Source organism: Onychomys torridus, chromosome 9 (genome assembly GCF_903995425.1).
Source record: "Onychomys torridus chromosome 9, mOncTor1.1, whole genome shotgun sequence".
NCBI lineage: Eukaryota > Metazoa > Chordata > Mammalia > Rodentia > Cricetidae > Onychomys > Onychomys torridus.
In genome coordinates, this window is record NC_050451.1 from 38,786,473 (window position 1) to 38,812,693 (window position 26,221).

The 26,221-nt window shown below is 40.1% G+C and overlaps 1 protein-coding gene across 2 annotated transcripts in view; it reads left to right on the forward strand.

Moving 5' to 3' along the window:
* Tmem260 (transmembrane protein 260) overlaps positions 1-26,221 on the forward strand; it is a 67,426-nt gene that overhangs the window by 31,343 nt on the left and 9,862 nt on the right. For both annotated transcript variants that reach the window (XM_036199077.1, XM_036199075.1), the window contains exons 6-12: positions 1,523-1,702; positions 3,492-3,532; positions 6,855-6,938; positions 8,578-8,692; positions 10,290-10,459; positions 20,099-20,270; positions 24,330-24,478. In XM_036199077.1, coding sequence (XP_036054970.1) covers positions 1,523-1,702; positions 3,492-3,532; positions 6,855-6,938; positions 8,578-8,692; positions 10,290-10,459; positions 20,099-20,270; positions 24,330-24,478 — 911 coding nt within the window. The remainder of the gene's footprint in view (positions 1-1,522; positions 1,703-3,491; positions 3,533-6,854; positions 6,939-8,577; positions 8,693-10,289; positions 10,460-20,098; positions 20,271-24,329; positions 24,479-26,221) is intronic.

Genomic DNA, 26,221 nt, shown 5'->3' on the forward strand with positions numbered 1-26,221 from the left:
GTAAAATGTTCAGGACTCAAGAGTTAATTCTAGAGTCTGGGCTAAGGACTATTGCTCTGTCCTGGAGTAGGTTACAGATGAGCGCTAGGATTTGGGCAACTGTGACTCTTCAGTGTAGCATGATCATTTCTGTTACATAGGGAACCTGGACAGTAAGTGTGTGTGTGTGTGTGTGTGTGTGTGTGTGTGTGTGTGTGTGTGTGTGTGTGTGTGTTTCTATATGACTACGTAAATAGGTATATATGTATATGTGTATTTATATTGAAACTCAATCCCACCGTCAAACCATTCTATGTTTGCGGGGGAAATCCCTGTCAGGTGACCACAGCCTCCAGCTAGGACAGAAAAGCTCTGCCCCGTCCATCTGTAACAGCCCTCATGGAATTGTCTCTACTTACTTCTTGTACAAAAGGAGAACAATATAGTAACTGTTTGTTTCCATTCTAAATTCAACTTTATAATGTGCAGTGCCTCCAAACCTGTAAGCATTTACTTCCCTGGACCCACTTTTAAGAATAGCAGCTGCCTGTTGTCAGATTAGATAGTTCTGCACACTTTCATGCCATCACTTTTATGCATATTGTTTCTGCTGTAGAAATCACAAATGAGATCAGTGCTTAAGAAAACACTTCATTTTCAATTAAGAATGTTTGTTTGAAAATGCAAAGAGAAGTCGGCTGCTTGTTCTACTTCTGCTGAATGAGTCCTGGCTCTTATATTCATTCTCACAGATAAATTTCTCATTTTCGTAAGGGAAAAAGTTGGCAGTTTCCAGTTATGATGTTTGTAAGATATCCCTTTTCCCCGTTATTAGAGCAAACAAGGCTTGGCTGTTTCTAGAATGCCAGAATTCACATTGTTGGGACTTAGTCCTTGTAATTATTCTCATATTGTTTGGTTTTAGATGTGTACAGGTGAGGAATTCTTCCAGGGAGAGCATATGAAACAACATGGTTACACATAACAACAAATTCCTTTTGTATTCCATGAAACATAGAGGAGAGAAATGTGGATGTACCTAGAGGTCTATAAAAGATAGCTTTGTTTACACCAAACACTTCCATGAAATGTCCAAAGCTTTTGGAAAGAATTACATCATCACTGTGTAATTGTAAGGAAATATACAGACAGTTAAAGCCACTTATGAAGGTGATGAAATGAATTAGCATTCAAATAGTATTAGGGGCTAAATAACATGCAGGCACTTCCAAGTGGATCATCTCAGCAGTGCAATGCTGCATGTCATGACATGGTTTAAATGTAAAAGATGCAGCACACTTGATGTTTATGTGTCTTTGCTAATATTTGCTCCACTCAGGTTTTGCCACAAAAAGGAATCCAGGCTGATGCAATTTTCTAGTAATCCTTAGTAATCAGAAGGTTTAGCATAGTATCTGTGGTGACTTAATATAAATTGAGAGATCAGCTTTAAGCAAACACATTTGACGTTTCCCTTGATGTGTTTTGAAGTTCCAAGGATGGGCTAGAATAAACATGTCCTCCACTGTGTGCTTCTGTGCAGGAACTCGCCTTCAGCTCTCTGTTGAAGCTGACTCTGGCCTTTTCTGCTGGCCTGCTGCCCTATGTCTACCTGCCTGTGTCATCCTATCTCAATCACGCCCGCTGGACCTGGGGAGACCAGACTACACTTCGAGGTTTCCTGACGCATTTTCTCCGGGAAGAATATGGAACATTCAGCCTGGTAAACTCACATTTAAAGTCCTGCCAAGGACACATGTGGCACAGCTTGGACCTTGACTGAAAGAAGCAGATAGGACTGTCATTTAATTACTTGTGGAGCAGAGTAGTCCCTTGGAGTGTGGCTCTTCACATGGGCTGTTTACTGTGACAACAGTAACCCCACCACACACACACACTTTTTGTTTGTTTAGTTTTTTAAATGTATGAGTCAATGTTTTAAGCCATAGCATAGGCTTGCTTCCAACTTATGATCTCCATGCCTCCATTTCCTGGGTGCAGAAGTTATAAATGTGTACCCACATTTGACTTAACATTTCCTTTTCATTTATTTATAATTCAATTTTAAAACCGGGGGGCGGGGTATGTGTATGGGTGTTTTGCCTTAATGTATATCTGTCTGCCATGTGTGGTTACTGCACTTGGAGACCAGAAGAGGATGTTGGATCTCCTGGGACCAGAGTTGCAGGCAGTTGTGAACCAACATGTGGGTGCTGGGATTCAAACCTGGGTTCTCTCTTAAGCACTGAGCCATTTTTTCCAGTCCCGACATTTCTTTTACTTGATGAATAGTATTTAAGTTACTGTTTAGTATTAAATAGAGAAGCTGTCTATAAAGCTTCAGAAAAGGTAGGCTTACTAAATTAGAGGTGTGTACTTAAAAAATTCAATAGGCTTGCTTTCCCTGAGGCCTAGTAGGGAAAAATTAAATGTAATTGCAATAAAGGATAAAAGAAAGGGAAAAATAGAAGATAATATTATTTTAATATAGACAGTGATATTAGGGTTTTCTCTGATGGCTTGTATTCTGTGTTTTGCTTAAGAAAATAAATTTCAGAAGAATCCCTAGTGATACCATTGACAAACTCCCAAACCCCTCAAAAACTAAAATTATTATTCAAGGCTACCTGCAAAAGGAGTGAAGCTTTCTGAAAGGAGAAAGAGAGGCCAGGCAAGATGGCACACAAGGTCACAAGTTCTAGGCCAGCTGTCAGTGAATAAATAAATAAACACATAATGAAGTGGGGATAGTTAGGGAAGAAGGGGCCTTCAAGAGTCTGTGGGTTCTGGAGGGTATTGATGAGGTTTTGTCTCTTTTCCGTTTGTCTACTTTTAAAGACAGGGTCCCTGTGTAGCCCAGACTGGCCTAGACCTCCCAGTGCTGGGTTAAAAGCCTGTGCTCTCATAACCAGCTAGGTTTTGTTTCCTCAATGGTTAATTTGAAGATTTCTTTCTTTATCCTTCCAGTATGCATTATGTATGTGTATACATGCAGGCCACTGTGTCATGTGTGTACACACATGCATGATAAATGTATGCAAAAAAGATTTTTGTTATTTAGTGGCAGGCGCTTCATTTGAATTCAGGTCGTCTGGTTGCTACAAGTTGCTACAAGTGTGAGGGTAATTGCAGATGTAAGATTAGTATCATCTACACAGTGTTGAGAAATGTGAGCTATCAGATTATAGTGAACTCTCACTGAAGCCCTGAGAGCCTAGAAAGGCTGCAACAGACATGCAAGAGAGTGTGATTTCTCTGCGTGCCAGTCACTCCTTCCAGAACAGGTGAACGGATTTTTCACCAGTTATTCTAAAAGTTTCCTAGTGGACACCCAAGTTTAAGTTTCTCTGGTTCTGAAATGTAGCAAAGCTTCAAAGCCTGACTAAGGAAAAATGTTGAGTTGTATATTTGAATTATGAAGCGCTTAAGTCAAGAACATTATAAATGCAGTCATCTAACAAAGAAAGTCTCAGCAGTTTATTGCTTGTGCAAGTGAACTTTCCTGTTTTTAGGCCAAATCTGAAATAGGATCCGGTGTGTCTACAATACTGCTGTGAGTATGATTTTACAATTATATCAAATAAATTTTCTATTGCCTATTTCAAATGATTTGGGGAGATTTTTTTATTAGTTCCTTTCTTTTTTGAAACATATGGCTGAGAAGTAGTTTTTACCTCCACAATTAATAGCTGCATATGCATACTGTATTGCCAAGTGCTTTAGCTTTTCACTAAGAGAGCTTAAAGCAAGCAGTAAATCCAGAAGTGTATGAGGCCAACAGGGGACTGGCCAGGGCCTGAAACCACGTAGTTCACCTGGGTACGAAATTATCCATGGTGTTGCTCTGAAAATGACTTGTTCTTCCCTATTTTTCCTCTTATCTTTCTCTTAGGAACATTGTAGAATGTTGCATTCATTACGATGTGAACAATTTTTCTTGTTATTTTGGGTTGAATTCTGCTCATTTAATCCTCCAGAGCTGGGTGTATATATATAGTCTCTTATCACTTCCTTTTGGTTGTCATAAGCTGTGTTTTTGACTTTCGTATTTTAACATCCAACCTTATTAGAGCCAGCTTAAGCAAATATATGTCATACATATTAACCAATAGTTTTCTTTGAAGAATGGATTAATGTTTGCTTTAAAACCTCCAGAGATTAAAGCACTTGAAAACTATCCATGTCAACTTTAAAAATTATCTATACCAATTATAATTCTTCAAATATAAACTTTACAATAAAAGTAAGTTTTTATAATATTAAAGTGATCTTTTAATTTCTAGTTTGGAACCCTCTAGACTGTGTAAAAGAAAGATCCACCTATCGACATCTATATCTGTCTGTCATCTGTCTATCATTCATCCATCTCTTAACCATCCATCACTCTGTCTTAGACAAGGCCTGGCTTTGTAGCCCAAGCTAGCCTGCAACAAGCAATCCTCCTGCCTCAGCTAGAATTACATACCTGTGCCCCCCATGGTCAGTCATTCCCAACAGATTCCTCTTTACTTTTTAGAGTTAGGGTGTTAGTATGTAGCCCAAGCTGGCCCTTGAATTCACAATCCTTCTGTCTCAGCCTCCAAATTGCTTGTGTAGCACTATGCTTGATATTCTTCCTTTGTTTTTAAACTTTTTCCCTCTTCCAAAATAGGATACAGAATCATAGAAGTTTTTGAAATACAAATAAGCAAAAATAAGAAAGTTTAAGTGGCCTTTAATTTCGTCATGCAAGGATAACCACTGTTACTAATATGTTAATATTTTGTACATATTTTTGTATTCTTTTATAATTTGTTTTTTAAATAGATTCATAAGATACACTTTTGTTAGTTGGTTTTCAGTTTACAGCAGATCTTGAAAACATTTCTCTGCCATTGTTATTTTTCTCACAACTGACTTACAATATTTCCTTGAATGTATGACCCAGACTTTTACAGCACTTCCTTCTTTTCTGTTATGGAGAAAGTGAGGAAGGTAGAGAAGATGGAAAAGATATAGAAGATAGAGTGGAGAAGATAGAGAGGGTGGAGAAGGTAGAGAAGGTGGAGAAGATAGAGAAGGTGGAGAAGATAGAGAGGGTGGAGAAGATAGAGAAGGTAGAGAAGATGGAGAAGATAGAGAGGGTGGAGAAGGTAGAGAAGATGGAGAAGGTGGAGAAGATAGAGAGGGTGGAGAAGATGAAGAAGGTGGAGAAGATAGAGAGGGTAGAGATGATAGAGAAGGTAGAGAAGATGGAGAAGATAGAGAGGGTGGAGAAGGTAGAGAAGATGGAGAAGGTGGAGAAGATAGAGAGGGTGGAGAAGATGGAGAAGGTGGAGAAGATAGAGAGGGTGGAGAAGGTAGAGAAGATGGAGAAGATAGAGAACATAGAGAGTTTGGAGAAGGTGGAGAAGATAGAGAAGGTGGAGAAAGGGAGAAGGTGGAGAAGGTGAGATGGTGGAAAAAGCTGACTTCCTCTTTAGACAGACAACTAATCAGTGGCTCTGAGCTTTCCCTACCTTCTGCTTCTTCCCAAGTAGAAAGACTCGCTACTTGCTCTTTTCTGCCTTTCCAGGATTACTGCTGTATCTTACCTCAAGTCCCACAGGAACTCTGAAGAATTCTTAACCATATATCAGCTTGTATGAGTTGCACGTAAATGTCATCTCTTGGAGACTTCCATTAAATAAGAGCGTTAGGTGTTGTGCACAGACTAAAGACTGCACAGAAAATGAGTCCACATCATGAACTATCATCATGCAAGCTGGAGACACAACCCTCACACTCTGAGGGGAAGAATTCCTGGATTTAAGTTGTTTCAGATGGATGGGTTGTTGAGAAAGGAGATGCATAATTTACTTACAAGAAAGGTCTTCAAAATGATGGAACAGAATCAGCTACCCTTTTCCAGTCAAGCAAATTAAATTCTTTCCCCATGCATATCGCTAAATTGCAATCCTGTACAGGGAAATTACTGAATCTAACCTTAGGCAGTGGACATCTTTTAGAGTTTACATTTAAGCAACAGATCTCTCAAAATTAATTTTGAGACTGACTTCATTTCTTTTGAAGAAATGGACCTCATACCAGAATCAATTTTTCAAGTGTATTTGTAAATGAGTGAGGGTAGCTTCTCATAATAGATGTGTCTCCATTAGTAAAGTACTCATTGTATGGCTTCCATATCGTGGCATGACATTTTCTCCAGGAAAATTGCCAGTAGGGAGAATGAAGTTTCCTTAGTTTGTAGACATATTTCTTCTTATAGAAATTAAATAGTGTGGCAATTTTAGAACTCAGATAGCCCTTGAAAGTGCTCATTAGTTAATGGAAGAATTTAGCACAGTTATACACAATACAATGAACACATTTCTCTGAGACTGCCTAAATGTTTTCCAAAACAAATAGTGTGGAAAACAAGAAGCTGCTTAGGGAAGAAGATAACTCAGAAAAAATGGTAAAACCCTTCTCTTGGCCTTTTTTCCCCTTCATAACTGGATCTTCAGAAAACAGTTTAGATTAATTTTTATTTTGGTTGTTAAATCACCAGTGACTATGTCTGTACTAGCAACAAAAACTGTCTAAAGTTCCCATCAAAATAACTTCTCATCTAAGCCATTAGGAAGCTCTTATGCTGTATAGTAATGTCAACCCTAAATTATATATACTGAAAACCAAATACTGTAATCAGAAAATGTCTTAGAACTGACTGACTTTTTCAATGATATTTCTCAACCCCTTTCAAAATTTGAAAGAAGAAAAAATAATTTTAAAATATAATCATAGTCCTTAGAGTAGTTCAGTGTATAATTGAATGTTTTATTGGTAAAATATTTTGTTTGAAATTTCCTGAACTTTTATGCCAACAATAAAATACTTTGTTTTTTGTTTTTCAGTTCACAAATAATAAATATGAAGACCGAACTTTCATTCAACATCCAAGCTCTTGCAGTTTGGGCAAATGTATGTTTAGCTAGAAAGTGAGTAATGTTTCCTTTGTTGTTGTGTTTCCCATGTTCTTGTGTTGAGTCTGTGTTTTATATATTGTAGAGTGCTGCCAGCATTGTCTTGTATTTAGGATGATAACTCCTAATCATTTCTGTCTTAGTTAGGGTTTCTATTGCTGTGAAGAGACACCATGACCACTACAACTCTTATGAAGGAAAACATTTAATCAGGGTTTCAGAGATTTTGTCTATTATCACCATGGTGGGACATGGTGGCATGCAGGCAGACATGGTGCTGGAGGAGGAGCTGAGAGTTCTGCATCTTGATCTGCAGGCACAGGAATCTGTGCCTACACTGGGTGTAGCTTGAGCTAGGAGACCTCAAGGCCTGCCCCCACTGTGACACACCTACTCCAACAAAGCCCACCTCCTAAGAGTGCCACTCCCTTTGATGGCCATTTTCTTTCAACCACCACAGTTTCTGTTAAGGCAAATACTTACTGTTCCTTGATGCCTCATTTTATTTTATGACTACAAATAAGTGACTTGAAAGATGGGCTAATTGATTATCTCAAACCTTGGATTTGATCTTTTACTCTGCCCATAGCTAATTACTGTTGTTGAATTGCAAAAGAAGCCTGTAACTATATAATTCCTCCAATAATAAAAAAAAAAAAAAGGAGAAGAAGAAGAAGAAGAAGAAGAAGAAGAAGAAGAAGAAGAAGAAGAAGAAGAAGAAGTAGTAGTAGTAGTAGTAGTAGTAGTAGTAGTAGTTTGAGGCCAGATTATGTAATCAAACTGTTTCTTTTCATTTGTTTACTTTCTGTTCTGTTGGATATATTTGTTTGTAAATATACATATATCTGTAGTTCTATTTGCCTAACAATTAACATTATAAAATAATGTTAGCAACGTTTTCCCATACTTAAAAAAAAACAACAAAACCTGATTGTTTAAATGTCTACATAATGTCTTCCACCATGTATCATGTGTGGTACTGAGGATTGAACCCAGCATCTTGTACATGTACAGCAAGTGTTTCACTGCTGGGCTGAGCTGTAGCCAAAGACGTACTGGGAAATTAAATGTTCTCCTGTTGAGGGCCATTAAATCGCTCCCACCTTTCCATTGTTTTAAGTGGTACTAGAGCATTCATGGATTAATGTTTATTCGCGTTTCTGGTTGTTGCTTGAAGATGTATGTATGTCTGCATGCCAGATTGCTGAGTCAGTGATTGTATATTAAGGGGATCGGCAGAGACAGCCAAATTACCCTTTCTCAAGGGTTGCATGAGTTTACTTTGTCATGTCACTGCTGAATTCTTACTTTGACAAATTTGCCATTTTAAACCTTAATTTTTAAGCATGAAACTGCGTTTTTATTTTTCATATGCTTGATGACTTCTCCGAGTTGGCAGGATTGCTGGTGTGTGTTTTCTGTGAGTTCCTCTCTGCTGCTGCGCCTTTGCAAGTTAACTTGCCTGCAGCATGTAATTGTGTTTGCTATCATCCTGCCGTCAACTGCTCACTCCACAGAGATTCTGGAAAGTTTGCTCTTCCTTCTTGAAAATAGAAAGTGTTAAAGCTGCAGATACTGCCCTGTACTCTAAAGCTATGTATATTCTTGATATTTACACACACAGGTAATTTTGGACACATCTCTGTTTTTGTAGGGACAGACGGCAGTCTTCATTAGTGTGGCTTTTTACTGGAATGCTTTGCATTTATTCCTTGTTCTTTGCTTGGAGAGCAAATTTAGATATTTCAAAACCACTTTTCATGGGTGTGGTAAGTTTTACTTTGATAGATCTTTTAAACAGTAAGTTTGGGAAGATTGTGCAGACTTGCCCTTCATGAACTTTGTGAAAGGACAAACTAGTTAAAAAATAGTATGTGTGTGTGTGTGTGTGTGTGTGTGTGTGTGTATACATTTATATATGTATGTATGTACGTACACACACACACACACACACACACACACACACACACACAGCTCTTAGGGAGGCAGGAGGATCAGATCAAGACCAGTGTTCTTACATAGTGAGTTCGAGAACACCCTGAGAGCTGCAAGAGCTGTCGCAAACAAGCAAACATAGTCTTTAGTTAACAGAGTAGTTCAACAGAAAACCCAAGATAGACTTAATAATTTTGTATCTGCAGTCTTGCAAATGTAAGAACACCTGCATTTTGTCTGGAATTTCTTTTAGAATAGCAGAAAAAATATGAGTTAAGTGGGGAGGAAGGGAGTTCCTACCATGTCCTCTTAGGTCCCCTTTCGTAAGCCTATGCAGATAACCCTGATCTTTGTGTTGCCATCTCTGGGACTGAGATAAGGATTTTTGTTTGTGTTTTGTTTTGTTTGAGACAGTGTTTCTATAGTGCATGGTTCTCAACCTTCCTAATGCTGTGACCCTTTAATACAGCTCCTCATGTTGTAGTGACCCCCAACCATGAAATTATTTCATGGCAGCTGGGCGGTGGTGGTGCACGCCTGTAATCCTAGCACTCAGGAGGCAGAGGCAGGAGGATCTCCGTGAGTTTGAGGCCAGCCTGGGCTACAGAGTGAGATCTAGAACAGGCACCAAAACTACATGGAGAAACCCTGTCTCAAAAAAAAATAAAACAAAACAAAACAAATTTATTTCATGGCTACTCCATAATTGTAATTTTGCTACTATTATGAATTGTAATGAAAATATCTGATATGCAAAATAACTGATATGCGACCCCTGTGAAAGGGTCGTTTGAACCCCAGGGTCACAATCCACAGGTTGAGAACTGCTGCTGTAGTGAATTCAGTATCTTCCTGCCTCAGTTTCCTGAGTTCTAGTGTGACATTCAGGAACCGCCACCCCTCCTTCTCTTAGTCCTCACACTAGGAACTAGAGACGGAAGTAACCCCTTTTAAAAGCTGATCCCACCTGGCCTTTTGTGTGTATGTTCATGAAACCTAATAAATGATGCTCTGCTTGAGAGAAAAAGAGAAGGTTGTGTTGGCCCAGTGGAAGCTGCCAGTTCTATTACCAGATTAGTCCCCTTCATCCTACAAAAAGATAGCAGGGAGGTGTGGGGGAAAGGAAGTGTAGCAGAGTAAAGCCAAAGCATCTCTTTATCTTTTTCACCTACATATTGCTGGAGCAGAGATGAAGTCTGTAGTTCTGAGGTGAATGTGTAGGCACATGGCAAATTAGGAAGGAGGAACAATAGAAACTTGGAAAATAAATTGACCTAGAACTGAGCTAGAGAAGTGAATTAACAAGGCCTAACTAACGATAATAGGTGTGAGCAGCTAAATGTAAGTGATAAATGTTTCTTAAAATGTCTAAGTTCTGATTGATGACATAGCCTGTCAGCTGGCCACACTATCTGCATGTCTCCTTCCCAGGTGGAGCGGTTCTGGATGCAGAGCAATGCGGTGGTGGCGGTTCTCGCTGGCCTCGGTCTGGCCACACTTGTGTCTGAGACTAACCGAGTGCTGAGCTGTAAAGGGATTCGGTATCTGGAATGGCTGTCAGCAGCTCTTTTTGTAGCTTATCAAATATACTCAAATTACAGGTAATGACCTAGGGTTATTTTCCTGAAAAGTAGTACTTAACACCAGAGACATTTGGCCATGTATGTTGTAGGAGTATTTCAATTTTCCTGCTGCTTTCTGAGGTAAGCAGGAACAGCCAAGAGTGGTGCCTGGGTTGAAACTCTGTTATGTTTCTGCTGTGGGATTCTTTGAGGATGAGTGTAGACCGTGGGTTTTCCTCTAAAGAACTCAAGAAATACATTGAAGAATCTAGATATATATGAAATTTCATAATTCAAATCCCCTTAGATGGAAAATGAAGATTTGAGGTTCTTATATATCCCTTTATGCTGCAACATTTTCATCTTTTGGGTAATTCTGGCCATTTTCTGATTAACTGTGTTGTAGAAAGTATTCATTATCTTAAAGTTAAGTTCTAAAAGTTAACCATCATAGACTATAAGTATTATAGATTTTTCTCAAAATTTTTAAATAGGCTTACAATGAAAACCCGGGGTAAACAAAGGTTTCAGGTATTCAGTGACAGTTGGTGGGTTTCTAGCAGGATTGTGTTCGAGGAGCAAAAGAGCAAGCCCTTTCAATGATTTGTTAGAGCGACTTTGACCAGTGTAATTTTAAAAGATTACATTCTCTCATGCAACTTAACTTTTTAAAATTAATTCTTGCGGGGCCAGGGAGATGGCTCAGCAGTTAAAAGCACTGGCTGCCCTTCCAGAGGACCTGGGTTCAATTCCCAGCACACACATGGCAGCTCACAACTGTCTGTAACTCCGGTTCCAGGTGAACCAACACCCTCACACAGACATGCATGCAGGCAAAACACCAATGCATGCAAAATAAAAATAAATAATTTTTTTAAAAAATTAATTCTTGCTGGGCCTAGTGGCACATGCTTTTAATACCAGCACAGGCGGATCTCTGTGAGTTCAAGGACAGCCTGTTCTACATAAAGAGTTCCAGGATAGCCAGAACGGCATAGTTAAGACCCTGTCTGTAAATAAATAAATTAATAAACAAATAAATCCTGTAGGTTAGCATACCAGAAGTGGGCTTCGTTTAGCATGGTCCTGCTAGGCACCATTGCACGAATCTCATGTTCCCTGCCCCACTGCTTCTCCCCCATCTGGGTGCTTCTCCCTTCTTTTATCCTCTGTTTTCACCTTCCTTAAGAAGGACCCCATTGACCCCATTGCTAGCTTTGTGACTTACAAACACATGCACACATAGACATATGCACATTCTTGCATACATACACATGTATACATATGCATGTACGTATATATACATTCTTGCATACATGCACACATATAGTTTTAAATCTTGGATTCACTTATGAGAGAAAACTACAGTTTTCTCTAGTATTTAGTTATAATAATTTACAGTTGCATCCATTCTCTTGAAAATGTCATGTTTGATTTTTATAGCTGTATATAATCCCAGTATATATTTATACCATGTTTTGATTATCTACCTGCATGTTGATGAAGTATGCTGGATCCATTTCCTGACTAGTGTACATAGTGCAAACACAGCATGTCCGTTGTATCATATAGAGTCCTTTAGATAAATGCTGAAGAGCGATACAGCTGAGGAACACAGGAATTCTGTCTCCAGTTCTTTGGACCTGCCACACTTCCTTCCTTTATGGCTTCACGAGCTGACTTTGGAAGCAGTGGTAAGGACCCTCTTTCCTTGCATCCTTGCCGTTTGTTGTCTGTTTGCTTCGCGCCAGCAGTTCTGACTGGAGTGAGATGGGGTGTCTAAGCAGTTTTCGTCTGCATTTCCCTTGTGGGTACGGATGTTAGACCCTTTTTCAAGGATTTGTATTTATTCTTTTGAACACTGTATTCAATTTATTCATCTACTTATTGATTACAATTCTTGTATCTCTCATGTATTAATCCCCAGGCCAATGTGTAGTTCGTGAAGATTGGTTTTCAGTTCTGACGATTGTTTTCTTGGCTGTACAGAGCTTCTTAATTTCATGTAATTCCACTCATCACCTCTTGGGATTGCTTCCTGTGCTAATGGATCCTGTTCAGAAAATCCTTGCCTGTGCCTATATTGTGAAGTCTGAAGTCCTGCATAAAGGGCTTTGATACATCTTGGATTGTGTGAGTGGGAGAAGAAATATGGATCTAGTTTCGTTCTTCTAATACGGAGATCTGGTTTCTCCAGCATCATTTGTTAAGCAAGCTGTCTTTTTTCAAATTTGTTTCTGACAGCTTTGTCAAAATTTGGTGACTGTAACAATGTGGATTTATTGCTGGATCCTCTTTCTGTCCTTCTAGTCTACCTGCCTGTTTTTGTTCCAGTACCATGTCTTGTTTTGTTTGGACTGTGGCTCAGTAATACAGTATGAGTCCAGTATTGTGATGGGATCAACACTGTTCTTTCCGCCTGGGATTGCTTTAGTTATTCAGGGTCCTTGTGCTTCTCTGTGGATTTTAGTGCTTTTATCTGTTTTGTGAAGAAAGACATTGGAGTTTTGATAGGGATTACACAGAATCAAGTAGTTGTTTTAGATACAATAGCCATTTTCACTATATTAATTCTGCCTAATTGTGAACATAGGAGATCTTCCCATCTTCTAGTATCGCCTTGAAGTTCATTGGCGTCTTTAATTTTTTACTGTAAAGTCTTTTACTTTCTTGATTAGGTTTGTTCCTAGATAGTTTTTAAAAGGTTGTGAGAATTTTTTTCACTGACTTCTTTCTCAGTAAGTGCATTTTTGGCGTATAGAAAACTGGGAGTGTTCATATTCTGATTTTGTTTCCTGATACTTGGCTGAAAGTGTTTATCAGGCTTAAGTTTTCTGGTGGAATTAAGGTTTTTTAAATAAAGGGTCATGTTGTCTGCAATAGGAATAAATTGACTTCTTTCTTCTTATTTGTATGCCTTTTATTTGTTGCTATTATCTCATTGGTCTAGCTAAGACTTCAAGAATTACATTGAGTAAGACAGGAGAGGAGAGAGTAGGTGCCCTTGTCTTGCAGGTTTTAGAGTATAATATTGCCTATGGGTTTGTCATATGTAGCCTTTATTATGTTGAGGTATGTTCCTTCTAGTCTTAATGACTTCACAGAGGAATGTTGAACATTGATGAAGATTTTTTATGCATCAATTAAGATTCATAATACATCTTACAATCATTATTAAGATGATCATATAATTTCTGTCTCTGTCTTTATGTACTAAATTATACTTACTGATTTGTGTATGTTGAAACAGTCTTATATCTCTATGGTTAAAAAAAAAAAAAAACTTGGTTATGGTACATGATTTTCTTAATGTGTTCTTGAATTCACTTTCTAAGAATTTAAAAGATTTATAATTTTATTTTAAATTTTGTATATGTAGGGGATATATGCATGTGAGTGCAAGTACCCACAGATACCAGAGACATCGGATCACTCTGGAGCTAGAGCTATCGGGTTGTGAGCCACCGTTGTGGGTCCTCTGGAAGAGCAGTGTGTGTTCTTTCCTAAGCCAGTTCCAAAAACGATTATTGGGATTTTGGCATCCTTGATCACCAGAGAAATTGCTCTACAGTTGTTTTTGCTGTGTCTTTATCTGGTTTTAGTTTGGTAGCACTTGCTGCCTTTCTGTCTTATAGAACAATTTAAGGAACATTGGTTGTTAAAGATTTGGTAGAATTTTCCCATTGAATTTGTATAGACAAGACTTTTCTTGATAGTAGGATTTTTATTACCATTTTAATCTTTATTTTTATGGATCTATTTAAGTTTATATAATCTTGATTTAATTTTAGTAGGTCATATGTGCCTAAGAATTTGATCTATTTTTTCTAGATTTTCTAATTTTTTTAAATAACTTTTCCAAGTGCTCCATGACAGTTCTCTGGATCTAACTGGGATCCGTGGTAATCTTCCTCTTCTCAGTTCTGATTACATTAATTCCAGCCGATCAGTCCCCACCTCTTGGTAGGTTTGGCTGGGCTTAGTCTTTATATAAAGGTTCTGCTAATTGTGCTTTCATTTCTATTTGATTTTAGGAACTCATTCATTTCTACCCTGATTTCTTAAATGACCCACTGTTCATTAAAGAATGTAATGTTCAGTCTCCATATATTTGTGGCTTCTGCAATTTTTCTTGTATTGATTTCTAGTTTTATTATGCTGTGATCTGGTAGATATAAGAGGGGTTTTGTTATTTTGTATTTGGTAAGTCTTGATTTATGGTCTAGATTATAACCTATTTTGGAGAAGATTCCATGAGTTGCTGAGATGAGTATGTATTCTGTTTTGTTGCAATATGTCTGTTAAGTCCATTTGGTCTGTGATGTAGTTTACCTGTGACATTTCTTGTTGGGTTTCACTTTGGATGACCTATCTAGCTGTGGCAGAGGGATATTGAAGTCACCTACTATCATTATCTCTGGACTTTTATGTCCATTAATGCTTGTTTTTGAAATTGGGACTCCTCCAACATTTGATGCCTGTATTTACAGTTGTTTCAATTCTCTTGATGAATTACTGTCTGTTAATCACCAGTAGCCATTTTTATCTCTTCAGAGTAATTTGGGTTTGAAGTCTACTTTACTGAACATCAGGATAGCTATGCTGGCTTTTTTTTTTCTTTTTCTTTTTCTCTTTTGGCTTCTATTTACTTCCCTCCATTGGCTCTGTCTGTGGGTGTCTTTCCCAATGTGTCTGTCTTCTGTCACTGTGTATCCTTTAAGTATCTTCTACTGTACCTGTATGGCAGCTGTGAACTACATTAGTTTGTGCTTACCTTGACATTTCTTTATTTCTTCTCCAGTTTTATTTATTTGTTTGTTTTGAGGCAGGGTTTCTCTGCATATCCCTGGCTGCCCTGGAACTCACTTTACAAAAGACCAGGCTGGCCTTGAATTCAGAGATCGCCTGCCTCTGCCTCCCCAATGTTAGGATTAAAGGTGAGCGCTGCCATAAATTTTAAAGGCATCTTTGTTGCATAGAGCAGTTTTGCTTGGGCAGTTCCTTTTGGAACTTAAAAGCTATCATTCCTGCTTTTCTGGCTTTGAGTTGTTGATGGAAGAGCTGATGTTGTTCTGATGGCTCTACCTTTATGGTCAAATTGCCTTGTTCCCTTCACAGCTGTTTTTCACAGCTTCTTTGATTCAAGTTTTAACATCTTGACTTTAATATGTTTTTGAGAGGTTCTTCTTTGGTCATGTGCATGTGCGTTCTTGATGCTCTTGTGTTTAGATGTCCATTTCTTTGTCTGGATTTAGGAAATGTTCTGCTATAATTTTATCAGATAGGTTTTCTGTGTCTTTAGTATTTATTATCTCCTTCTTCTGGCCTGTGGATTCTTAGATTTGGCCTCTTGAATGTATCCCAGAGTTTGTGCATATTCTGGTCATGTTTGTTTATATTTTTCCTTATTGATATTTGAATGCCATATTTCACTAACTTGGACTTGTACCTCCAGTAGTACTTCTTGGACTTGGGCCACTCTGCGGGTGATGTTTTCCAGCACGTTTGCTTTGATTCACTGAGTTTTGCTCTTCTAACCTTTCTACTTGTTCTCTTTCCCTGCCTGCCAAGTCTGTTTTCCTGCTGGGTTTTTCTTCCATGTTGTTCATTTTCTTGTCCTTTTTGCTTACTTTTTTCCTCTGGGTTGCTTACTTTCCTCTCGAGGTTTGGATTAAATTCTTCTGCTTGTTGGTGTCCTCTTCTAGACCATCAGTGTTACCAGAAAACCTTCGAAATCTTTGCCTGCCATTTCACCTGTCTCAGGATCTGTGAGTTCACTGGTGGAGGAATTAGGATCTTTGAGGGAGTCATACTGTTTTGATGTTCATGTTTTTTGCATTTCTCCAATGAATTTCTATAGCTATTGGTTTGGATATCTCTTCTGGGTTTTGGCGAGGATCTTATTGAGAAGCCTACTCTTGAAGACTCAATCCTCAGGACCACTTAGTGAGGAAGCAGCAAACTGCCATAACAGCAAAATCAAATCATACAGAACATATAAATACATGTAAAGCCGCCAAGTCTGCTGCAGCATTGCCAGTGACCACAGACCTGAACATATAAATACATGTAAAGCCGCCAAATCTGCAGCATTGCCAGTGACCACAGACCTGAACATATAAATAAATGTAAAACCGCCAAGTCTGCTGCAGCATTGCCAGTGACCACAGACCTGAACATATAAATACATGTAAAACCGCCAAGTCTGCTGCAGCATTGCCAGTGACCACAGACCTGAAAAGGACAAAACTATGGAAAATGGACAGTAAAGTAAAAAATAATTTAGAATAAGTGTGGAAATAGTAAAAGAAGGAAATCAGGAAGAGACAAAAGGGTGAGGCAAGACTGAGTAAAGAAAGGAAGAAGAAGGAGTGGAGAAAGGCATTATGGGGGAGAAGAGAAGGAAGAGACAACAGCAGAGATTCCTCAGTACTGAAGAGGCTCAGGCAGGAATCAGACAGATGTGAGAACAGATAAAAATAGAACACAAGAGAATGGTTTGGTTTTGAGACACAGTTTCTCTGAGTAACCCTGGCTGTCCTGGATCTTGCTCTGTAGACCAGGCTGGCCTCGAACTTACAGAGATCCGCCTGCTTCTGCCTCCTGAGTGCTGGGATTAAAGGTGTGCGCCACCACTGCCAGCTGAGAATGTTTTAAAAGCTAGATAGAGGAGATAAAAAAACGAACTAAGAAAGAGAAAATGTATTGCCTCCAATGAAAAAATATGTTAAAAAATGATATGAATGTTTAAAGGGAGATAAGAAAAACATTGTTCATTTCTTTAAAGAGATTTTAATTACATTTTATTTTATTTATTTTGAATTGGTATGCACATGCCACAGCATAAGGGTGGCGGTCAGAGGACAGCTTGAAGGAGTTGGTTCTCTGTTTCCATCATAGCTTAGGGCACCAGGGGTCAGACTCAGGTCATCAGGTCTGGCAGCAAGTCCTTTACCCTCTGAGGCATCTTGCCAGCCCATTGAAAATACTTGAAAAATTTTAAAATACAGTAAAAATCCAGCTAAATGTGTAGGAAAAGAGAAAAGAACCTTAGTGGGACTAAGGTGTGTTACAACAGCTTCTTTGGGGGTCCTTGAGAGTTGGAGACTTCTACTTAGACATAGGGCAGGGGCCATTTGAACTTGTAGGCTTCCGCATTTCCTTACTTATGCTATGGAGGAGTCTGTATTGAACAAGTGTCCAGTGTCCACCAGAGCGTCCTCACAGCAGCCATCTTCCTTCTTTGTGCATTAGGGCCCTCTGCTGGCCACACTTGACATTGCATTCTGTGTGCTGGGAAGATTCCCTCACCCTGAGACTCCCTAGATGATGCTCCCTGGAGGCTGGAGTCTCCCATGTTATCTTGACAATGTGGGAAGCAGCCACAGTGCTGGCATGAACACAGGCAGAGGGCTTGCCTTCCTCCTTTCACAGCCTTCTGAGTTTGAGGCTCCCTGCTGGAGGGGTACAGCTGTGGGTATGGTGTACACCCCTGGAACCTGGGAGTTCTCAGGCTCTGCAGCAATGAACAAAGATAGGGGACTCCAGATCTTCACCTCCCTGATTACCCCAGACTCGGAACTATCAAACTCCAGGGTAATTCTGTTGATGGGTTCTACCCCTGACACAACATGCTCCTCCCTCCCTCTCTCCCTCCTTCCCTCTCTCCCCCCACCATTTCCCAGCCTGACTCTAACCTCCTGCTGCTCCCCCTCCCTTTCCAGTGTCTGTCTGTTCCTCCTTTTCTCCACAACTGCCTTTCTTGCCTTCTCTCACCCACAAGCTGTGGCAGGTCAGATTAAGTCTCCTAACCTGGGGATGTTTCATGACCTCTAGTTTACAGGGTAGCTCAGATTTTTAGGAATGGATTCCTGTCACAGTGCCCAGCCAATGCCCTTTGAGTCATACAGTATGACAAAAGGAGCTTTTTCTTCTCAGCTGATCAGTTTGCTGGGAGAATCAGTCTTACCAAACCCCACACCTGGATTTGAGGCTCGTGGGGGTTGCGGGCCCTGCTGAGGCAGGCTGCCCAGGCTGTGCTGGCTTACCTTGAAGTGCCTTGTGAGCCTCATCCCACATCAGGGCATCAGGGTGCTGAGTGGCCAGAACCATTCTGCTAGCTTGTGTGTGCTGCACATCTGTGCTTCTACCCTTTGCCAGGACTTTCTTTGAAGGCTTCCAAGGCTCTTTCTCTGTTTCTGTCTCTGGGATAAAGTCTGGGTTGGTTTGTCTTGTTTTTCAATGAATCTCCCCTCCAGCATCCATCACAGAGGTGGCAGCCTCCAGTGTGCCATCTGCTGCAATGCAGCCTTACAACCTCACTTCAAATGCTCGGTCTCTTTCTAATCCCAGGCTGAGGCTGCGTAAGGAAGCCTTCATCACCATTCCTTGTGAGATGGGCTGCACATCCATCAGTGGTCCCGAGGAGAGATCTCTAAGTCACATACATTCCAGCCTTATGCGGCCCAGTCTCAGTCTTTCATGTCCATCCTCTCCTGCCCTTTGAGGGCTGTCCAGCTTCAGCAACAGTGAGGTGCGCAGACCAGGCAGTTTGTCTGTTTTTCTTTTACTTGCCCCAGAGAATGGAATGAATAGCAACCTTGCTGATGACAAATGGGGGCTGTCACCAGCAAAGGAAAGGCTCTTCCTGGTGGAACCAGTCACTGCTGTGTGGATCGCAAGGACAGGGCAGTGCTCTGGTCTAGAAGGCGGTCTGCCTCGTGATACCAACCTAGTGATCTACTTAGCACCTCCTCGGCCCAGAACGTGGATGGAGGAAGAAATTACAGGGAATGACATCACTTGCTTTTTGTTTTGTTATGCTTTGGTGCTTTTTCCTCTCATGGTCTTTTCTTCTTTCCTAGATTGTTCTCTGAACTCATTCACCTTTTCTTTGACATTAGAAAGGCCACTTCTTTCTTGAGAAGAGGTGTGCTGCAGTAGCTACCATTGGTAGATAACAATAAGGGGCTGCGGATAGCTCAGCAAATGCAGTCACTTTCTTCTCAGTGTTCCTGACCCCAGGGAAAGGGCACCTCAGGAAGCCTTAAGGTGGGGGAAGGTGGTAGGAAGCCTCAGCACTGCACATGCCATAGTCACACAGGTACACATCAGCTCCTGTTGGAACATCAGATTCCCGCTTGTATTTCTGACTATTCCTCTGGAGGAGATGGAATTAAGATGAAGTTACCTTCATTCTGCGTGGTGAGAAACTACTTTGATAACTGAAATTGGACTACTTGGGTGGAGACAGACTGTTTGCTTTTCCCAGACTTGATTACAAACTGGTAGAAGTAAACTTTCTTTCTCCTTTGGTTTCACTTAGCACCTCTCTGACAAAGCCAAGATGATGGCAGGCAGAGAAGAGGCAGAGGCAGGCAGATCTCTGAATTTGAGGTCAGCCTGATCTACAAATCCAGTTACAGAACAGCCAGGGCTACCCAGAGAAACCCTGTCTCAAGAAATACAATAAAATAAAAGAACAAAAAGCCAAGCAGATGAACTGTTCTCCAGTGGTGTGCCTTCTTCAAGAGCAGCTGGTGGGATGCTCTGAAGCGCTAAGTGTGGGTGCCTGGGGAAGGGGGGGAGGGTAAGGTGAGCACAGAGAAGAAGCCGGGCCTGTTCACGCTGTGGAAACGTGCTGCTGTTTTAATTTGCTGAAAAAATTTTTTTATTTAGCATTTGTGACCAAAGAAACAATAATGTGATCCATCAGTTTGCACAAAATCTTCTGGACTCCATGCCTCGTGATGCAATCATCTTACTCAGGGGAGATTTGCCAGGGAATTCTCTCCGCTACTTGCATTACTGTGAGGGGCTGAGGCCAGATGTTTCCCTAGTGGATCAAGAAGTAAGTACAAAAAAACGTCCTCAGCATATAGCAACCCTTAAACACATGATGCATGGTGGCGTATGCCTGTGACTTGAGGCCAAGATTTTGAAACGAGTCTGGGCAAATAGTATGATCCATTCACATAAACAGATAAATAACAGATAAATAAGCATTATTCTTTTAAAATATGATTGGGTAAGCTTTTCATAATCATTCTTCTTGTGGTTTTTTTTTTTTTTTTTTTTTTTACAGGAAGAGGAAATAGTTTTTTGCTTTTCACAGGGTCTCACAGTATAGAACAGGTGGCCTGGAATTCACAGAGAATTCCTTGGCCTCACAAGTGCTGGGGGGTTACCAGTATGCACCACCAACTGTAATCATTCTTAGAATGGATATACCACAGTCCTGTTTATTTGGGGCTAATTTATAACTTGTTTCTTCCTCTTTAAGCTGTTTTATCAATATGCTTCATCTTATAGTCAAGTAATAGACTATATTTTTTTATGGTTAGCCAGTTCACCAAGCAGATGACATTGCACACTGGCCTACCTATGAAAATTAAATTAATTGAATATGAAAGAAATGTGGGCAAGTAAACATTTAAATTGGAAATTATTAATTATAATGCTGCTATAGAATTTTCATATAAACTATTGATCCTATGACAGAAATGTGTTAGGAGGAGCCTTGTAAGAACTGGGATGTCTGAGCAGAATAGGTGATGGTTCACTTTTTAAGACCACTACTGGCTACTCTTCCAAGGAATCCAGACTGGATTCCCAGGACCCATCTATACAACTCACAACCATCTATAACTCCAGGTCCATAGAATCCAATACCTGCTTCTGGTTTTTATGGGCACGAGGTATGTACGTGGTACAGGCATACATGCAGGCGAAATACACATACACATAAAATTAAGTTTAAAAAAGAAAGTGATTACTTTAAAAAAACAAAAGTGCTATTAAAATGGTTTTCCTGGACTGGGAGTATGGCTGAGTTGGTAGAGAGCTTGCCCAGCTCACACAGATACCCTGAGCATCACATTATTGGAGGTGTACACTTGTAATCCCAGCACTTAGGAGGAAAAGCTGGAGGATTGGAAGTTAAAGGTCATCCTTAGCTACTCAGCGAGGTCAAGGCCAGCCTCATGTACACAAGACTATGTCTCAAAAGAAACAAGCAAATTACAAAACAAAGTTCTGAAACTGAAAAACTATACTTAATTATAAGATTTATTATTTTCATCATAAATGCCAAAAAGAGAGCAAATCTAGTTTTTTGAGTAGTCCTTAGGGAAGAGAGAAACCATGGATGGTGAAGGAGTAATGTGACTTGTCCAGCTGAGCAGGTCATCTGGCTCTTTTAGTAAATGATAGGAACCTCAAGAAAATAGGTTTGCCGTTACCTTGTGTGGGGATTTCGCACATTGTGCATATGAGCAGTTTGCTCAGGTATGAGCTGTACAGACAGGCAGGCTTGAACGTTAGTTCCAGTTCTGGGAACTAGGTGTGTGTTGATAACTTGGTATGCACTATAGTTGTAAGCAGTGTTTGAAACAGCAGCTGATGTGGTTGGAAACCATGGATTTCAAAAAAGATTACGCTGATTAAGGTCCTCAGGATTCTCTCACTTCTTGGGTATGTGATGAGACTGGTGGGTTTTCCTCTGAGAACTTCTGTTTGTGTAGTCATAGGTAGAAAGATGCTTTTGAATGCTTGAAACAGAATGTCCAACTAAGGCTGTTTCAATTGTGGTACTTGTCTGTCCCAGAGCAAGTCATCTGGAGTGGAAATTTAGAACTGGTGACACAGACAGTGATGGCAGTAGCCGTAGAGCTTTGTTGTCTGGCTCTGTGGGAAAACACTGACTTAAACCAAGCTGGAAGAGGAAAGGATTTGTTTGGCTTACAGGTCACAGTCCATCAGCAAGGGAAGCCAAGGCACAGACTCAAGGCAGGAGCCCAAGCAGAGATCGCGGAGGAGCACAGCTTACTGGCTTGCTCTCCATGGCTTGCTCACTGCTTTCTTCTACCACTCAGGACCACCTGCCCAGGACTGGTACCACCCGTAGTGGGTTGGGCCTTCCCACGTCGATCATTAATCAAGGAAATGCAGCACAGATGTGTTCACAGGCCATCCTGATGGTGGAAGCAATTCTCCTTCGAGGGTCCCTCCAGGTGACTCTAGTTTGTGTCCAGTTGTCAAAAATTAATCAGCACAGATACCTAGTTTCCAAACCTCACATCCTTAAACAAAGCAGGATGCTTCTTGCCCTACGGGCATAGCTCTCAGTTGAGAGTAACATGTTTTCAGAGCTCCCAAAGACTTCAGTAATTTAGTTCATAATGCCCACTCCTAAAACACTCACTAGCAAAGGGGAGTCACCGGATAGAATTATAGTAAGGTTATCATGAGAATTAACTGAGGAATATTAAGCTAATAGCATATTGCTCGATTGATGTGAATGTCCCAAGTATTGAAACTATTGGGTAATAAAATATTTGAGTTGTATAATATATGCATTTAAAATTAAGTTGTCATTTGCTAATTGAATGGCTTATACAAGGTAAGTAAAACATGAGCACAATTGCCTAGACGATCATATTCAAGATGTAAATAGGAGTCTTTTCTATGAAAATACAGAATTAAGTATATAATTAAGAAAAGTGATTTTTTTCTAAAAAAATTTTAATGAAAAGACATGTGAATCTAGTTGTGGTGACACTTACCTGTAGTCTCAGTCAGTTCTCAGGAGCCACCAGCAGGAGGATCAAGAGTGTAGTTGGAAGGTTTCTCTAGTCCCACAGCCACTTATAAAATAATCACTCAGAGGCTTAATATTACTTACAAACTATATGGCTTATAGCAGGCCTCTAGCTAGCTAGCTCTTACATCTTAAATTAACCCATTTCTATTAATCCATGTTTTGCCACATGTTCCATGGCTTACCAGTCTGCTGGCATGTTGTTCCTTGGGCGGCAGGCTGGCATCTCCCCAGACTCCGCCTTTCTCTTTCCTGTCTCTCTCCTCGGATTTCCTGCCTGCCTCTAAGCTGCCTTGCCATATGCTAACGCAGGTTATTTAACCAATGGGAACAACATATATTCACAGCATACAGAAAGACATCCCCAAGCACAAGAGTTTGAAGCCATCTGGGCAGTGATGGCACATACCTGTAATCCCAGCATTTGGGAGGCAGAGACAGAAGATCTCTGTGAGTTCACGGCCAGCCTGATCTACAAAGTGAATTCTAGACCAGCCAGGGTGACATAGTAAGACCATCTCAACAAAAAGAAACAAAACAAAACAAAAGTTTGAAGCTAGCCTATGTCACCAGTGAGATTATTTTTGTAATTAAAGACATTGCCTCAAAAATCAAAACAAAATTTAAAAAAGTATAAGGATATGTGATTAATTGGGAACTACTAATAAATTCAGATAATTTAGCCAAAAAGGTTTTCTGCTTTGAGGCCTAGATTATTATATAATTGAGCTTCTCAAGGTAGAGATTATATCTTATTCATCATAAGTGAACAACACTTAAGAAGATAAGAATGTAGTAATGATATATTTGTGTATTTTGTCTAGGTTATTTGGTCTGTCCATCAAAGACATTTCAACTACAACTAAAATAATTGGAGCACTGTTGTGTGCTCTGCAGTGTGCTAGGTGCACAGAGATGAAAAGATACAGTACCTTCCCTCTGGGAGCTCAGGCTAGTGAGGAGTAGGCCTAGAACTATACCAGAGGTAGGTACAGAGGCTAGGGATGGGGAGGGCTCCCGAGGGCTGTGCCTCTGATGGTTCTGAGAATTGACTTCCATTCTCTAAGATTGGGGATCATCATGTGGGAGTTGGCAAATGCATGGAAGTGAAGTAGAGCCAGAGTAGTGGTCATCTCTTCAGACATGAAACCTGAGAATTAAGTCGTTCTTAGGGCACAGCAGTGCCACATTCCTTCGTTTGCTTGGAAGTATTTTTCCCACTTGTTTAATTAGAACCTTTCCATGGCTGTTGGTGGACCTGATACTTTGCAACATGTCCTGAGGTGTGGCTCCCTATGATCTTTCTGACAGATGATGACTTATGAGTGGTATTTACCCAAGATGGCAAGGCATCTACCAGGAGTGCACTTCCCTGGAGACCGGTGGAACCCTGTGGAAGGAGTATTATCTAGTGGAGTGGTCACATTCAATCTCTATCACTTTCTGGAGATGAATAAACAGTAAGCATTCTTTTTATATTAGGGCTTTTCTAATATTGTTTCTGAAGCAGCTGTGCCTCATCCAAATGACCAATTTTCTACCTATTTCCCTGTCACCAGTGAGATTATCTTTGTAATTAAATTGAATATCTGCACATAAATGAGGCCAGGCAGAAATAAATGTTATTGTTCTGAGTAAAAGAAAAATAAAGACAGATTAGCAAGAACAGCAAATAAGATCTTAGCACAATTCTGAGAAATTGGAGATGTGCCTGCCTACTTGAAATCATTGCAGGTGGATCACAAGCAATTACGGTTCCCTCCTGATCAGCACTGTGGCCCCCTTTTAAGTGTAAAGCATTTTTTCCAGGAATAATCACTGTATAAAAATAGCTCAGGCATTTTTATAAAGGATAAAACATTTTTATAAATAAGAAAAACACCTACAGTTTATGCTAGCTGAGGATAAAATAAGAGAATTGTGAATTCTATACTTGAGAACATGAAATGATTTGCAGTTAAGGTCAAGAACAAGTGAGTCCTCTGTAGTGAGTCCTGAGCATTGCTTCTGTCTGAGATGCTTGGGACTGCCCCCAGCTTGAAAAAGAGGCATTGATTTCATGGTTTGGTTTTTGTTTTTTGTTTTTTTTCTTGTGAAGAGGACTTAAATTTTTTTTTAAATAAATTCTAATGTCAAGATAATCTTTGGTAGGGGAACAAAATGCAGTTTTTCAGTGTGCTGCTGAGCCTGTCCTCAGTGGCTCATGAACGATAGAAAGGGAATGGGTACAAATGTGCTGTGAGAATAGCATTCAATTCTGATATTTGGAAGTAAGATGCCACAAGCTGATGGCGTCCCCTGAACTGGCATTTCTGTGAGTTTCATTCAGTTGTGCTTCAGAACTTTCCAAACATCTGCTCTGTCATAGCTTGTGTTAGGTCCTGGCAATAGAAAGACAAGTGAGGCTCAGGACCAAATCCCAGTGGACCATGGTCTAGTTGGCTGTATACAGTGATATGAATATAACTAGCCAGAGTGTGGGAAGTTCCTTCACTAGCAAGTGTGAAACATGCCTTAAGTGCCTACTATGTAGATTATTTGACTACCTAAGCTAAGCATCCTGGGAACATGGACAAGAAGCCATTCATTTTGCCTGTGGGTGTTCACTCAGCATTTGTTAAGAAATGAAAGTTGGGATTGGAGAGATAGCTCAGCAGTTAAGAGGACTTACTGCTCTTCTAGAGGACCTAGAAGACCTAGTTCAGTTCCCCGTTCCCAGTTCAGAATGGCTTATAACTCCAGGTCCAAGGGTTCCAAAGCCTTCTTCTGGCTCACAGGCACCCTAACACCCAGGAGCATACACAAACAGCATACACATAGAAAGGAAGGAAATGACAGTCTAATGTGATCCAAGAACAATATTGTAGGAATATCACAACTCCCTGGGAAATGAGGCACTACAGAAAAACTGTCAAGGGTACCATGGTACCACTGTTGTCCTTTTGATCAACTGGCTTTGAACTCTAGTTGTTTTTAGCATAAGTTCCTTATTTACGTACACTGTACATGTAACCACACATGTGGTATATTTTGTGGAGAGGATAATCCAGCTTCTCTGACCTCACATATCGTAAACGTTTTCTGTGTAGTCAGTTTCATAAACTCACAGGATGAAATTCACAGATAATAGATTCGGTTTCAAAACAGAATTTTGTTGTCAGTGCTTGAGAGAGAGAAAGCAAGCAGAGGTCCTGTGTAGCAAG